The sequence below is a fragment of the Hypanus sabinus genome, chromosome 2, assembly GCF_030144855.1.
Source record: "Hypanus sabinus isolate sHypSab1 chromosome 2, sHypSab1.hap1, whole genome shotgun sequence".
Lineage (NCBI taxonomy): Eukaryota > Metazoa > Chordata > Chondrichthyes > Myliobatiformes > Dasyatidae > Hypanus > Hypanus sabinus.
Window position 1 is genome coordinate 12640272 of NC_082707.1, and position 16811 is coordinate 12657082.

The following is a 16811-nucleotide window of genomic DNA, read 5'->3' on the forward strand; positions in this document are numbered from 1 at the left end:
TTGTATCTCTTCTTGGATCATACTCTACTTTTTTATCAAATAAAACAACAGATGTTATAAATGTTAAGCAAAGTTTAAGGATCTGGTCTCAATTTAGAAAATGTTTTGGTTTAGCGAATTTTTCATTATCATCTCCCAATCTCCTTAATTATTTTTTTATCCCTTCCATGACCGACTTTAAGCATTGGGATGAACTAGGTATTAAGACTTTAAGTTTGGAATGAACTAATGTTAAGTGTTTTTGGGACCTGTTTATCTCAGGGTTTTTTGCTTCATCTGACCAATTGTCAACTAAATTTCCACTGCCAAAAACAGATTAGAGATCAAATTAGAGATTTCCTACGTTCCCAATGAACTACTTTTCCTCTAGGTCCTGATAAAAATTTACTGGACGATCTTTTAAATACAACACCTTTTGTTAATGGCTCTGTTACAGGTATCTATAACTTGCTGATTGATTCTAGGCAAAACTTTTTAGATGAAATAGAAAAAACTTGGGAGGAAGACCTACATTGTCAGATTTCTGATGAAAGATAGAATAAAATTCTTAAACGGGTTAATAAATCATCTCTCTGTGCTTGTCATTCCCTTCTACAATTTAAATTGGTTCATAGAGCTTACATTTCTAAACAGAAGCTGTCCAGTTTTTATCCGAACGTTTCTCCACTTTGTAATAAATGCAGATCTGCTAATACTCTTTAATTCATATGTTTTGGTTTTGTCCTAAAATTGAAAAGTTTTAGTGGGAAGTATTCCATACCTTCTCACAACTTTTTATGGTCCAATTTGACCCAAATCCCCTTACCGCCTTGTTTGGTATTATTACAAATGAAGATATAACTTTAAATACCCCTAACCTACAGGCTTTAGTTTTTACCTCTATTTTAGCAAGGAGAGCAATCTTGCTTAAATGGAAGTAGTCTATCCATCCTCTACATCTTGATGGCTATGTGATATTATGTCTTATTTAAATTTAGAGAAGATCTGTCTAAAATTCGAAACAGTCTTTTTTATGATACCTGAGGACCTTTCCTAAATTACATTTCCAATTTATAAAGCTTAACAGTGCACAAACTTATATGTATATTTCTATCTTCTCTTCTTAAGGGAATATGTATTTTTTCCTAATTACCCATTATCATCCATCAACTTTTTTCTTTCGCGGTTGGCAGGCGGTTGAATTTTTATATAAAACAGATATTTTATGAATTATGACCTATCTTTAAATTTTTGATTACCGAATGGTATACCTTCATGTGATGTGCTATAACATTTAGTTTAAATTTATGACAATATGTAATTGTACACACTTTATGTTGAAATGTATCTATGCGTTGCTCTCTGTAAATCTTGTTTTTTTCTTCTGAATAACAATCTGAATAACAATACTGTAAAAAAAAAACTTGACAGCGATGAAGGCGAAGCTCCAGGCGGGGCAAGCCGAGGGGCCAGGCAAGGCAAGAGGACAGGCGAGACAACGCGAGGCGAGGCAAGGCTCCAGGCGAGGTGAGACTACAGGGGAGGCAAGGCGAGAAGAGCATCCAGGAGAAACGTGAAGGGAAGGGATACAGACAGGGGGGTTGAGCAGGAACAATCCAGCAGCCAGAGGCTGAATCCCTAAGCTACTTATTAAGCAAGCCCAAACGGGAAACAGCTGCCTCATCAGAAACTGGAGAAAACCAGAAAACCTGAAATAAGGTACATGGACTGGACCGTGAACCAGAATGCGGATTTCACGGACTGGACAATGACATCTTTCCAGTATTCATATACATATTCCGTTCGTCTGATTATCGATCCTGCCTGTCTGCTGACCTGGATTTTGCCTGTTTATCTTGATTGTCCTGGCTTTTGTCTCTGCCTGCTTCTTGATTCGGATTTTTGGATTTTTTCTGGATATTATGGTCTCTACATGAATTTTGACCCCGACTTTGTGTTCACCTCTGGATTCGTTACTCAATAAACATCACTGTGTACACAGAGTCTGTGATTGGGTTCGCCCTGACAGGTAGACAGATGCAGGTTTGAAGGCATTTAGAAAATCTCCAATTTCACATTTGTTTTCATAATCTTCCGAGCAGAATGGAAAACAGCATTAAAATATTTATTAAAAGTTGTTGCAGATACAGGAACAAGGCACTGACCAGCTTTGTTCCATACATTGCGGATTTACTTCTCTATCGACAATGAACGGACAATATCGAGTAGTCTATATTTTCTTGTTTTGAAAAGAAATTAAACTGACCTGACGGGAACTTACACAATCAAAGTGTAAGCAAAGGAATGTTTTACCTGGCTGAAGAGAAAAGAACACGGAGAAACAATTCAAAACTGCCATGAACACAATTTTTTTTTATTAATAGGATAGTAATACACTTTTTAATTTTACCATATAATCTATAGATCTCTGCATGTCTTCCACAAAAATTTAGTTTTAGACCTGTTCCATCGCTCTCGGCTTCACGCATAGCTGACCAGTCTGATCTCCACAGGACCAACTTTTCATTTGCCATCTTTTTCTCTTATTGTATCTGTAGAATCCATAAGAATTCTCCTTCATTTTTTCTGCTGGGACAATTACGTGCCTTCCATTAGCTGTCCTGCTTTCCTTTTTTAATTGTTCTATTTAATTTATTCTACCCCTCGAGTAACTTATTTGTCCGTACCTTCTTGTAACTTTTACGCAGCTCCTTCTATTTCTTCACCAGAGTTTTAATAACAATCAAATAATTAAACTCCATTAATCTGATTAAGGAAACTTCCCTGTCCTCATTCGATATAATCCAGCTCTTTTGAAGTATTGGAGTATTGGAGTCGCAGTCAACATTTGAAAAGTCACAACATCACAACTTCAAGTTTCTTGCAACAGTCTGTATCCTTTCTACAAAATTGCTCCTCCAGCTCTGTAGTTCTGCAGAGTGTCCTGATATGAAATCCCATGATTTTGACAATACTTTTCTCATTCCTCAGAGTGACCAAATTATCCGCAGCAGACAGGGTCTCTTCACTGTCCAGTCTCATCAGAGCCCTATAATGTTCCCTGACTAGTAAGGCCACTCCTTGCTTTTAATCCTTCCCTCTCAATCACATCTAAAACAGCACACTCCCTGAACATTGCACTGCCAGAAATGACACCCCAGCAAGTCAGACGTATAAATGGTTAAAATGTCAGTTCTAGATGATGATCATTGTTCTTAACTAATCCTCATTTCTTCCAATACTCCTGGTATTGTTATAAAAATACAGGACAGAACAATATTCGCACCATAGTCAACCATTTAGTTCCTGACTTCTCAGCTAGTTTTAACAAAATCCTTACCCACTACGATTTTTCTATCTGCTCTGGGGACCTAGTTCCCAAACCCCTGTAAATGTAGGTTAACCCACCTCCTTGAAACTCTAGCAAGCATTCCTACACGTTTATTAGTCCCCTTTATTTCATTGTGCAAACGGTCCCTTCTTTAAACGTTTCACCATCTCTGGAAGAAAGCATAATGCTCCAAAATATGACACTCTTTCTCCTACACCAGATCCTTAGCCATGTGTTACCCTAAATCATCATTCTGTTTCCCTGCCTCAGTAGCTATAGGCACAGGTAGCAATCCTGATGGCACAACATTGAGGTTCTGTCTTTGAACTTAGTACCTAATGGCTTGAACTCACTTTGTAGGATTCGCTTAGGATTCCTACGACATTCTTGTTTCCGACATGGATCGTAAACTCTGACTGTTCACTCACCCACATAAGATTGCATTGGATGCGATTTGAGATCTCCAAGATTATGATTACTGGGAATCGCACCCATCTCAGTTTCGTCCATAGAACCTGGTATCTGTTCATGTAGTCAATTAATGTACTATCACTGCAGCTCAACTCGCCTCTCTACCTATTCGCTTTTCCGCTCTTAGCTACAGAGCCATCCTCACAGCCAGACACTGTTGTTTTACTTTGCGATATGATAGCACGCCCCAGAATATAGAAAGCTTTAGCCCTGTAGTTGAGTAAAGGGCAGAGGGGTATAATGCACAGGCTGCCCCTTTCCCCTCCTGCCGGTCATCTAGATAACGACTCTTATACCTTCTATGCCCTGGCAATCAATCCTGAGCCTCCGGAATTTTCCTAATTTAATCTAGTTTCACTTCGAATTCATTGGCACACATCCAGGTACCAACATACTCAACAGAAATTGCAGAGCCCTGGCAGAGTGGTAGAAAAAATCCTTCACAGCGACTGAGGTGCTGGAAGATTGGATGATGATGACTGTTGCTCAGTTGGTTATGAAAGATTCGCAAAAAGAAGGCAAGAGATTATAGGTCGAACGGACTGATATCAGTGATGGAAATGCTATTGTAAAACATTCCTAGGGCCAGAAAAATAAATCTTTTGATATTTAGATATGCACAGAATGATTAGGAAGTGTCAACATGCCTTTGTGTGTTGCAGCTAGTGTCTAACCAATCGCATACCGATGTTCGTGGAATTTACGAGAAAACCTGATGAATACAAGGAATGTATGTTGTCTGAATGAATTCTTGCAAGGGTTTTGACGAGGTATTACATGGGCTGTTGGTTAAGAAGGTTACTGGGCATTCACGAGGAGCTGCAAAATTGGATTAGAGATTGGCTTCGTGGGATTACATGGTTGCCACTTTGATTAGAGTCATGTGTCTAATTGTGTGCTGCAGCGATCGATGCTCAGCCAACGTTATTTGTCATCTCTATCAACGATCTGGATAATTACATGGTAAACTGAATTTGTAAATTTGCGAACAATGATAGTGGTTTCACTGGACAATGCGAACGATAGTCAGAGGTTGCAACGTTATTTGGGCCAATTAGAAACACGTGCTAAAAATGGCAGATTGTAGCTAATACAAACAAGTGTGATATGTTGCAGGTTGGGAGGACTCCTGGATAGGCCTTACATAATATTTGGTCGAGCACTGAAGATTGCTGTAGTATAGAGATATAGGGGTGCACAAATCCATAACTGAGTGGAAGTGGTATCACGGGTAGATACGATCATATACCAATGTATCCAGTGCAGGAGTTGGAATATTATGTTGGAATTACAAAATATCGCCAGTCAAATACCAGGCTGATACATGCAGCTTAATTGCTCGGCATGGATTAGATTGGTTGAAAGGACTGTTTCTGTACTGTAGTGGCAAATACTCTTTGAGTCCAGTTACATGAATGCTTAACTTTTGCTATTGTCTTACATGACGGCACAAGTAAAGTGGGGCATTGGGGGGCACGAATGTTGAGAGTAGTCTTGGCAGTGATGTTGGTACATTTGGTACAGTTATTGTGATCATTATCAGCCTTCCACTCTTGTTTCTCACTACGTATGAACATCTGATAGTTTCAGTTCTTCTCAAATGCTTGCCTTATGTGAATTCGGGATACCTGGATTCTATTATTGATGTAAGATATTCCAAATGCTAAAATCTGGATTGTTGGTTTTCTGGATCCTGATGCTTTTTTGGGGGTAGAGACTGTCTACAACAAATAGATTTTAAGTTTAACCACTCTGTCATTTATGAAATCAGTAACAGTGGGTATTTTATGTAGTTATGTCACATAACATTTATTAAATTTATCGCTAATATTTCCAGGTAACTGACAAAACAATTATATATGAGGTATCAATTCTCAACAGTACAATACCTTCACACCCTCGTGGTTCCTTGTTCTTCCTTTGAAAGTCTTTGCGCTCTGCTGGGAGTGCAGATGAATTTGCTATTATTAGATGTAATTTTTTATTTTCTCTGAAATTCCCCAGCTGTTATATTGACGTTTCAACATGAAATCATGATCCCTCGAGTACCATGTCATCACTGGGGATTTTATACATTACAATAGTTGTAGCGTTTGTAAACCGCTTTGGGATATCTTCAAATCTTCATTTAGACACTATAAAAGCATGTTTTTTTTTGTATAATCGTAACAACTGAGCAATGTCTCTGTTTCTGATTTTGCTGTTGCTCACATCTTCGCCAGAAACACATGGAATCACTTGCAAACGTCAAGCAAAAGTTAATTTGCCGGATTTATCCAAGAATGGGGATATCATTCTCGGAGGAATATTCACCATGCATTTAGATCTAATTCAAGACCTCAATTCGTTTACCTTTTCCCCGAAAAGCACCAAGTGCAAAAGGTGAGTTTTCCTCATGTAGACTGAAAATCTTGATCTTCCATCCAGTAGACATTGCTTTTACCCATTCAGTAGATCCTTCAGTTCAAGAAATTATTATCGTTTGAAATGTTTTCATATGGTTATCGTTCACTTTAAGTCCTGCTGATGCAGCGTATTAGGTTAGTACCTTTAACATTATGTGTCAAGGTGAAATAGTTGAATTGAGGTTCACAAGAACGTCGCTTCTGTCTGCATAAGCGTGTTTCTTTGTTATGCAAAGCTTCGCTTGCCTCCCTGAGTTAAAAAAAAGCAACTCATCTTGGGACTAAGGGCAAGCAAGAGAAAATCTGCAAATGATGGAAATCCTAGTAACACGCACAAAGTGCGGGAGAAACTCAGCAGGCCAGGCAGCAACTGCGAAAACTGTACTGTCGACGGTTCGATCCAGGACACTTCAGCAGCTCTTTCCCAGAAACATCGAGTGTACTCTTTTCCATAAATGCTGCCTAACTACTCAGTTTCCCCAGCATTTTGTGTGTGACACAAATAATCCAGTTTTAACGCAATATAAATAAGGTTATTTTTTCTCCATTTCTAAGACGTTAGAAAACATTACGGTAAGTTTTTGTTTTCGTTAGGTGCAATATTTTCATTGGGAATTGTAGTAAATCATGCACCACTGTGCCAGAATAGCAGCCCCACATTCAAATAAAATGGGACAGTCATTCATGCGCCCAATTAATGGTAGTTATAATCCTTAATTTCTTTTTGGTGTCTACCCAGCAACACTTTAAATTAGAGAGTTCTGTGCCCACACCAGTTACTCGTTGCCCACTGTTATGTTACATACTGGGGCAATCAAATAATTGGAGACCCCTCGTCAAAATTTCAGTTAATGTGAATAGATGACCTGATTTCCAAAAGGCATAAAGCTCAAGATGACACAGTTCTTTATTATATTAAGCAAGATTTTTTTTTGTTTGTTTCCATCTTTTACAGTTTCAAAATTACAACAAAGGGAAAAGAACCCGAAGCAAACGTTTGGGCACCATGCATGATCAGTAGATAGTAGCACTCTCTTCGGGAAGTATGACATTTGTAAACGCATTCTGTAGCCAGATACGAGTCTTTCAATTCTTCTTTAGGGGATTTTCGACATTCGTCCTTGTAAAAGTCATCTAGTTCTGTCAGAAGCATGGGCCGTCCTGCATGCACTGCTCTTTTGAGGTCTACACACAGATTTCCGATTAGGTTTAGGTCGGAGAAACTATGAGGTCCATTGGAAACCATTCAGATTACGCCGCTTGTGGTAGTCCATTGTGGATTTTCAGGTCTGATTAGGATCATCACCCTGCGGAGAAATCGCCTCTTTTCAACTTCAGTTTTTTTTTTTAACAGACGATGTGATGTTTGCTTCCAGAATTGTTTTCATGAAATGCTGCACCTTTCTTTTTCTCCAAACATACCTTTACTCATTGCGGCCAACAAATTACTATTTTAACTTTGTCATACCTCAGGACTTTTTTCAGAAACGCATCAGGCTTGCTTAGATGTTCCTTTCAAACATCTGACGCTGGATTTTGTGCTGAGAACACAGGAACGGTTTTCTTCTGATGACTCATCCATGAAGGTTGTATTTGTGCAGGCTTCGCTGCACAGTAAAGCAGTGGACCACAACTCCGTAGTCTGCGAAATCTTTGTGAAGGTCTTTTGCAGTCAGACGGGGGTTCTCAGTTGCCTTTCCAGCAATCCTACCAGCAGTTCACTCTGAAAGTTTTTTTTTTTGTCTTCCAGACCTCAACTTCACCTCCACCATTCCTGTTTATTGCCATTTCAAAATTACATTAGAAATTGAGGAAATGGCTACCTGAAAGAGCTTGGCTATCTTCTGAGAGCCTTATTCTGCTTTGCGGGCATCATTTATTTTAATTTTCAGAGTCCTACGCAGCTGCTTAGAGGAGCCCATGGCTGCTGATTGTTGGGACAAGGTTTGAAGAGTCAGGCTATTTATAAAGCTTTGAAATTTGCATCACCTGCCCTGCCCTAACGGTGGCTCTGAACAAGCCATAGCCCTAAAAGCCTATTGAAGGTATTAGACCGTGGTAAATGTTATCTTAGAGCTCAAATCTCTTGGGGTGCCAAACTTTTGTATTGTGTTCCTTTCCTTTTTTCCACTCTAAAATTGTACGAAGCAAAAATAATACAGTAATCTTGCTTAACGTGCTGAAAAGATTGTTCATCTTTAACTTTATGACTTTTGGAGATCAGTTCATCTTCTACTCAGTTAACTATTCACAGTAACAGAAATTTTGACCAGGTGTGCCCAAACGTTTGCTTTCCATTGTATTTTGCTATCGGTTATTTCATGTGAACTGTTGGGTTTCTTGAAGAGTGATATTATCAGCGGAGATACAAAGAACGGCATATGCTAGAATAGGTCGTTTTTAGGTCGAGACACTTCGTTCGATTCACATCATACATATTTAAAGACTGATGAGCAGCTGGTATTGATATTTAATGACCAATCATGTTAGTCAACTTGACACAGTATTTCACACTGCAGAGGAAGGGGACGAAGGCAGAATACTAAGTTGTGGTTTGGTGTGGAGTGGTCGGAAGGAACACCATCAGACTGGCCATAACTGAAATAAAGTAAGACAGAAGGTGGGAAGGAGAGAGAGGAGAAGAAACAAGAATATTGGTAACAGGCCAAGTTGCGTGAGGTCCTTTATCAAGACGACTGCATCATCCAGCATTGAAAAGTTTACACACGGCGGAGATCGTAGTTTACCTGGCACACGAGAGGTATCGATATCTTTCTGCAGAATTTTGGGGTCTGAGATAGAGCAGTGGCATACCCAATCATGTTGTACCGTAATAGGATTATATTTATGAAGCATCAATAATTTTTTTAGTGTCAAGAGGACTTAACAGATCATGCCAATTCTCAATGGAATCTATATCAGTGCTTCCTCTTCCTCTTTATCAAATGTATGTTTTTCCAGGTATGGAAATGTTTAATACTCTGCGGCATAATGTTAAATTTAGAGAGCGGAATACGCATTTTTACAAAGTGCTGTGCACTTAGAATTCACTGCTAGGGTTTGTGTTCGGGGTAGATGTACTTCATAGACGCTTTAGAATGCTTAGATAGACACAGTAATATTCGGAGTTTGGATCGATAGCGGCATGCTGTAGGCAGAAGCGATATTGAACATCCAGTAGAATTAGTTTAGCACAAGTCTTCTATGATTATGATAAGTTATGATGATTATGATTATATAATTTTCCTGTTCTCTGTGTACTTAAATTTGATTGAAATCACCCATTCAAAAGCAGTGGAAATTAATGTTGAAAATTATTTGAAGATACCAGCAGCATTTACTTTATCGTCAGTCTTGATGAATGGTCCGAGCCTGAATCGTTCCCGATTTATTCCTTTCCATAGCTGTGGGCTGTCCTGCTGAGATCCTCCAGCAATTGGCAGTGTGTATCTCAGGATTTCCAACATTGTAGAATTTCCCGTGTTTCTATAATGATTTATAGGTGCCCACACACGAACACATTAAATTGCAACGTGCTGTGTCCTTAGGGTTAGTGAAATATAACACTACTCACGAAGATTCCAATCATTATCTTTCAATGAATGGGCTCTTATAGGACGAGAATAGAATATGTCTTCACCTGAGCAGACTGATACTCGCTGCAAAGCACAAAGGATCCTGAAGTTGCTGCAAATCTTGAAAAACACTCACAAGTTATTGGTGCAACTCAGTGTCAGAGACTGAGTCCGTGGTTGAGAATAAATAGTGAAGGTGCAACCCTTTATCATAATTGGAAATGCAGCTGCTGTCCGGCTCTGCGCATTCTGCACCAGTTCCAATGAAGGGTGTCTGTCCAAAAGGTCAACTGTTAATTGGCTACCGGGGAAAAACCTGGTAGATGAGTGAAGCCAGAATATCGTGTCTGTTGTTTCTTCCTCGTTATCCATATACTTGTGAAATGTGCCGGCTACTACTAAGAATATGATTATTTTCCAACCCTCTCGTATAATGTCCCGTGAAATCTCTTTACGGTGAAGGTCAGCCAATTTGGTATGTTAAACAAGTGAAATCACCAACAATCAATGTACTTTCGGAGCCAAAAACAGTGTTGTCAACATTTTGTACCGACAACAAGAAAATTGTTCCACTTTAAATCTTTCCAGATTCAGAATTGATTAATATCACTTCATATCTTATATTTACCCCACAGTTTTGGGTTTGCAAGCTTCCGACTGGCTCAAACGATGATTTTTGCCATTGAAGAAATAAACCAGAATGAGAATCTACTGCCGGGCATCACACTCGGTTATCAGATTCACGATGATTGCGCGTCCTCCACGATTGCCTCAAAAGCAGCACTCGCTTTGATCAACGGAGAACAAGAATCAATTGAATACCCCGAACGTACAGGTTCCTCTAACGTGGCTGCCATTATTGGCTGTGGTCCATCTACGAATTCTATTGTAACTGCAAGGACAATTGGGTCCTTCGGGATCCCGATGGTAATGTGTCAAAGTTTTGGATGCATTTTAACTATGGCGGTAGATCTCTCAATTAGCACACACACCAACACAATAAAAGTATTGCATCATTTGTGATATTACAGTCAATGAAGTATGCTAAAGTCGATATGCTCCAGTCACAGTAATAAACATCAAGAGCTTTGTTTGTCCACTGTTAATATTCGGTATAATAGAACATAGAGCACAGAGCCTAGAAAGGTAGAGCAGAGGAACATTCCCTTCAGCCAATGTGCGGTGCCTAAATAAATAAACTATTATTTGAATAACGAACTAAATGGTCACTATTGTCCAAAATGCCTAAAACACGATTTTTTTTCTGCACGTTAATGCACGCATCCAAGAGCTTTTCAAAAACTTCTATCATATTTACCTCCTTCACCACCCCAGATAATGTATCTAGGTACCAGACACTGTGAGGAAAATCATCAGCATATCACATTTGCTATTTCCCTTCCTATACCTTAAATGCCTTCACTATGATATTAGATGTAAGCAATTGAAGATAAAAAAAAATGAAATACAGAGGCTGTCTGTTCATTTTCCATTTGTTTACATCTAAATTCTCCATATCTGCCTTTGACCCATTAAAAGAAACACAAGTAAGAAACACAAGTTTGTCAAAATACTTCTTTGAACTTTTGCCTTCCAAATCGGGCAACATCCCGGTGAACGTAGCAGGCATCCGTGCCAAAGTCCGCACATGATTTCAACAATTGAGTGATTTCAGCATGGCTTATAATGTTAATGTACCCTATGCATGGCTAACTAGAAAATAAGGAGGGATGGGATACAAGGGGACATTGTTTTGTGGATCCAAAACTAGCTTGACCACAGAAAGCAAAGGGTCGTTGTGGAAAGGATATATTCTGCATGGATGTCGGTCACCAGTTGAGTGGATCAAGGATCTGTTCTAGGACCCACACTCTTCGTGATTTTTATAACTGACTTGGATGAGCAAGTGGAGAGATGGATTAGTTCATTTGCTGATGACAGAAAGGTTGGAGGAGTTGTGGATTGTGTGGAGGGCTGTCAGAGGTTACAGCAGAAAATTGATGGGAAGCTAAACTCGGCTGAGAAGTGGCAGAGGAATGTTCAACCCAGTAGGTGTGAAGTGGTTCCTTGTGGTATGACAAATATGAGGGCAGAATATAGTACTAATTATAGTATTAACATATAGTAACATTCCTGGCAGTGTGAAGGATCAGAGTGATCTTGGGGTCCGAATCCATTGGATACTCCAAGCAGCTCGGCAGGTAGACTCTGTGGTTAAGAAGTCTTATGGTGTATTGGCCTTCATTAATCGTGGCATTGAATTTAGGAGCCGAGACGTAATGTTGCCGCTATATAGGACCCTGGTCAGACCCAACTTGCAATACTGTGCTCAGTTCTAGTCGCCTCACTACAGGATGGATGTGGAAGCCATACAAGGATGCAAAGGATATTTACAAGGACGTTGCTTGGAATGGGGATCATGCTTTTTGAGAATGGGTTGAATGAAGTCGGCCTTTTCTCCTTGCAGCGAAGAAGGATGAGAGCTGACCTGGGTGACCTGAGAGAGGTGTACAAGACGATCAGAGGCATTGATGGTATGGATAATCAGTGGCTTTTTACCAGGGCTGAAATGGTTAACACAAGAGGAGAAAGGTTTAGAGTGCTGGGTAGCAGGTACAGAGGATATGTAAGTTGTTGTTGTTTTTTTTCACCCAGAGAGTGCGGATTGCTTCGAATGGGCTGCCACCACGGTGGTGGAAGCCGACACAATAGGTTTTTTAAAGAATTTTAGATAGGTATATGGAGTTCAGTAAAATAGAGGGCTACAGGTAAGCCTAGTAATTTCTATGGTGGGGACACTTTAGCCTCAACTTTGTGGGCCGCAGGTCCTGTATTGTGCTCTATTTTCCTATGTTTCTATGCTTCTATAAATCCTGCTGTATCTAACCAGTGTCTTACTACATGGCCAATTAATGTTGTTTATGCAACGTTGTAAATTATGCCAGCATATTCTTCATGTTGCATATTTAATAATAGCTACGTCGAATAATAGGTAGATTGACAAAGAAACGCCAGCGATATGTGAAACACTTATAGTGTAAAGCCAGACGCAGATATTCATCTACTTATCTCCTTCTCGTCAGGTTAGTTACTACTCCACCTGCTCCTGTCTCAGCAATAAGAAAGAATACCCAACGTTTTTCAGAACTATTCCCAGCGACCAGTATCAGTCCAAAATTCTCGCTGAACTAGTAAGAACCTTCGGCTGGACTTGGATTGGAACAATTAGAAGTAACACCGACTATGGTAATTTCGGAATGCAAGGATTTGTGGAACATGCAGAGAAGTTTGGGATCTGCATTGCGTACTCTGAGTCATTTTACAGAACCGATCCGGCACAGAAAATCAGTAAAGTAGTCCAGGTAATTAAACAGGCATCTACTAAAGTGGTAGTCGCCTTTGTTGACGATGGTGACATGCGAATTTTATTGAAAGAGATGATGCATCAAAATGTAACCGGTATACAATGGATTGGAAGTGAGGCGTGGGTGACAAGAAATTTTCTTCCGGCAGAAGAAAGAGCAATTTATCTCACTGGGACAATTGGTCCGGCCACCCCAAGGATAGAGATAGATGATCTCAGAGATTATCTTCAGAATGTCCATCCTTCCAACTTTCCTGACAATATTATGGTGACGGAGTTCTGGGAAACTCTGTTCACATGCTCTTTTACCAGAGACAATGGGACAAGCGCGGAAAGCTCTCCAGGTCAAATTCGGCAATGCACCGGGAAGGAACACGTGGAAGAGGTAGAAAATGACTACTTTCCGGTGATAATGGATGGGAGTTCATACCATGTATATTCAGCTGTCTACTCCATCGCTCATGCCCTCCACAATCTGTTTACCTGTGTAGAAGGCAACGGACCCTTTATGAATAATACATGCGCGCAAATTGCAAATATCGATTCATGGCAGGTAGGTATATAACACCATTGCTAAAGTAGGCATGTCATTAAGAAAACTTTCAGTTCTGAATATATTGTACTTTCTCTGTTGTGATCAAATATTTATTCTGAGAAATGTTTTCCAATGTTTAGCAATGTATCAGCTAATTTACCGAGATGATATCTCGCACAATAACAGTTTGGTTCACGCTTGGACCGTTTAAAAAGGGTCTTGTTTGAAAGATGAATGTTGGCAAAGTCACTGTATAATCTGCAGCAGCATGCAAACCATTGGGCATACCTGGTCAAGTGTTTGATACTGTGAATATTTAAGTGAGTAGAAGATGAACTGAACTGCAAAAGTCATAAAGCTGAAAATGAAAAATTATTTTCAACATCTTAAGCAAGATTAGTACATTCATTTTATTTTGTACGTTTTTAGAGTGAAAAGTATGGAAATGATCACAATTCAAATGTTTGGGTAATACAAGAGATTTGAGAACTCAGATAACTTTTTTCCAAGGCCTCAGACCTTCCGCACCTTGTTAGGGCTATGGCCTGTGCACAGTCATCGTTAGGACTGGCCAGTAGATGCAAAGCTCAATGTTTTATACATACCCTGACTCCTCAAAGCTTGTCCCAACAATCAGCAGCCATGAGCTCCTCTAAGCCACTGCCTAGCTCTCTGAACATTAAAAAAATGATGCCCACAAAGCAGCAGAAGGCCAAAAGAAGATAGCAAAGCGTTTTCAAGTAGCCGTTTCCTCAGTTCGCAAAGTAGTTAAGAATTGTCAGTGAACAGAAACGGTGGAGGGCAAGTTGAGGTCTAGAAGACCAGGAAAACGTTTCGAGAGATCTGATCGCAGTATTGCTAGAAAAGCAAATCAAAACCCCGTTTGACTGCAAAAGACCTTCAGGAAGATTTGGCAGTCTCTGGAGTGGTGGTGCAAAGTTCTAATTTTCCGTGACACCTGCTCAAATAAGACCTTCATGGAAGAGTTATCAGAGGAAAACCATTCATGCGACCTCACAATAAAGGTCAACGTCAGAAGTTTGCAAAGTAACATCTAAACAAGTCTGATGTATTTTGGAAACAAAGCCTGTGGAACGATGAATTTAAAATAGAAATTTTGGTCGAATGAGCAAAGATATGTTTGGAGAAATAAAGGGGTGCAAGACTTCATGAAAAGCACGTCTCTCCAACTGTTAACCGCGGGGGTGGATCGATCATGCTTTCGGCTTGTGTTGCAGCCAGTGGCAAGGGGGAAATGTCGCTGGTAGATTGAAGAATAAATTCAGTTAAACACCAGCAAATTCTTGAAGTAAACATCACACCGTCTGTAAAAAAAGTTGAAGATGAAAAGAGGGTGGCTTCTACAACTGGAGAATGGTCCTAATCCCGCCTGATAATCCACAATGGACTACCTTATGAATCACAAGCTGAAGGTTTTGCCATGGCCCTCACAGTTCCCCGAACTAAACATCTTTGGAAATCTGTGGATGGACCTTAAAAGAACAGTGTATACTAAACGATCCAGGCATCTGACAGAACTAGAAGACTTTTGCAGGGAAGAATGAGAGAAAATCACCCATACAAGAATTGTAAGTCTCTTAGCTGTCTACGGAAGGCGTTTACAAGCAGTGATTCTTGCCAGAGAGCTGACCATGCAGCGTGCCCAAACGTTTGCTTCGGGTTCTTTTCCTATTTTTTTATTATTTCGAAACTATAAAAGATGGAAATAAAGAAGTAATCTTGTTTAATATATTTAAAAATTGTGTCATCTTTAACTTTATGCCTTTTGCAAATCAGGTCATCTTTTACTCTCTTACCTATTCACAGTTACAAAAATATTGACCAGGGTTTTCAAATCTTTTGCATGCCACTGTACATGTGCAGCAGTTACCAGTGGATCGCATTGCACTTTCTTAGTTGGTGGTGAGGGCGTAGCATCGAAGTGAGAGGAAAAATCGAATACGGCTGAACTTCTACGATTTTTCGGGAGGAGGAATTTGAGTTTCTACCTGAGATTCGCAAACCATTGTCTCTTATTCAATGGTTATACCTGAGGATTGACGGCAAATTATTCTTAAACACTCTCGCCAGAATTATGTACGTTTCTGTTTCTGTTACGATGCTAATATCAATGGAGAAAAAACTAATTGCGGAAGTACCTCACCAGGCACGTAAATGGACAGTCGATCCAATTCCAGTCACACATAACTGTGGCTTGTTACATTTCAATAGACAACAGACAATAGGTGCAGAAGTAGACCATTCGGCCCCTCGAGTCTGCACCGCCATTCTGAGATCATGGCTCATCATTCACTATCAATACCCAGTCCCTGCCGCCTCGCAGGAATCCTTTCACCAGAAGTCAGAATCAAGTTTATTATCACTGATATGTGACGTGAAATAGAGAAACAGAGAAACATAGAAAAATAGAAAACTGGCAGCTCATTCCACGCACTCACCACTCTCTGAGTTAAACCTTACACTCGACATCTCCTTTGTACCTACTCCTAAGCAGCTTAAACCTGTATCCTCTTGTGGTAACCGTTTCAGCCCAAATGTGTTTACTTAGCAGCTGCTGGTCATTACAATACATAATCTAGAGTAGAAAATAACAACAATAAAAATAAAAATAAAGAAATACAATAATTAATAATAATAACATTATGACAATAAACATGCAAATCAATTACTATATACGTATATTGAATAGATCTTTTAAATCGTGCAAGAACAGAAACACTGTATATTTTTAAAAAGTGAGGTAGCGTCACGGGATTCAATGCCCATTTAGTAATCCAGTGGCCGAGGGGAAGAAGCTGTTCCTGAATCGGGGAGTGGGTGCCTTCAGGTTCATGTATCTCCTACTTGATGATAACAGTGAGAAAAGGGCATGCCCTTTGTGCTGTAGGTCCTTAATAATGGACGCTGCCTTTCTGAAAATCCGCTCCCTGAAGATGTTTTGGTACTTTGTAGTCTATTAACTACGATGAAACTACCTAGATTTAGAACCTCCTGCAGCTTCTTTCGGTCCTCTGCATTCGCACCCTCCTCCAGTAACTTGCAGTGATGCATCCTATCGGAATGCTCTCTACTGTATAACAGCAGAAGTTTTTGAGTGCATTTGTTGACATGCCAAATCTCTTCAAACTCC

General features: G+C 39.8%; 1 protein-coding gene across 1 annotated transcript in view; it reads left to right on the forward strand.

The window, feature by feature from the left end:
* Positions 1-1412: 1412 nt before the first annotated feature.
* Positions 1413-16811, forward strand: part of LOC132403038 (extracellular calcium-sensing receptor-like) — a 31918-nt gene continuing 16519 nt past the window's right edge. Inside the window, exons 1-4 of the mRNA XM_059986263.1 lie at positions 1413-1506; positions 6004-6163; positions 10397-10688; positions 12845-13678. Of these exons, the coding sequence (XP_059842246.1) occupies positions 1413-1506; positions 6004-6163; positions 10397-10688; positions 12845-13678 (1380 nt within the window). The remainder of the gene's footprint in view (positions 1507-6003; positions 6164-10396; positions 10689-12844; positions 13679-16811) is intronic.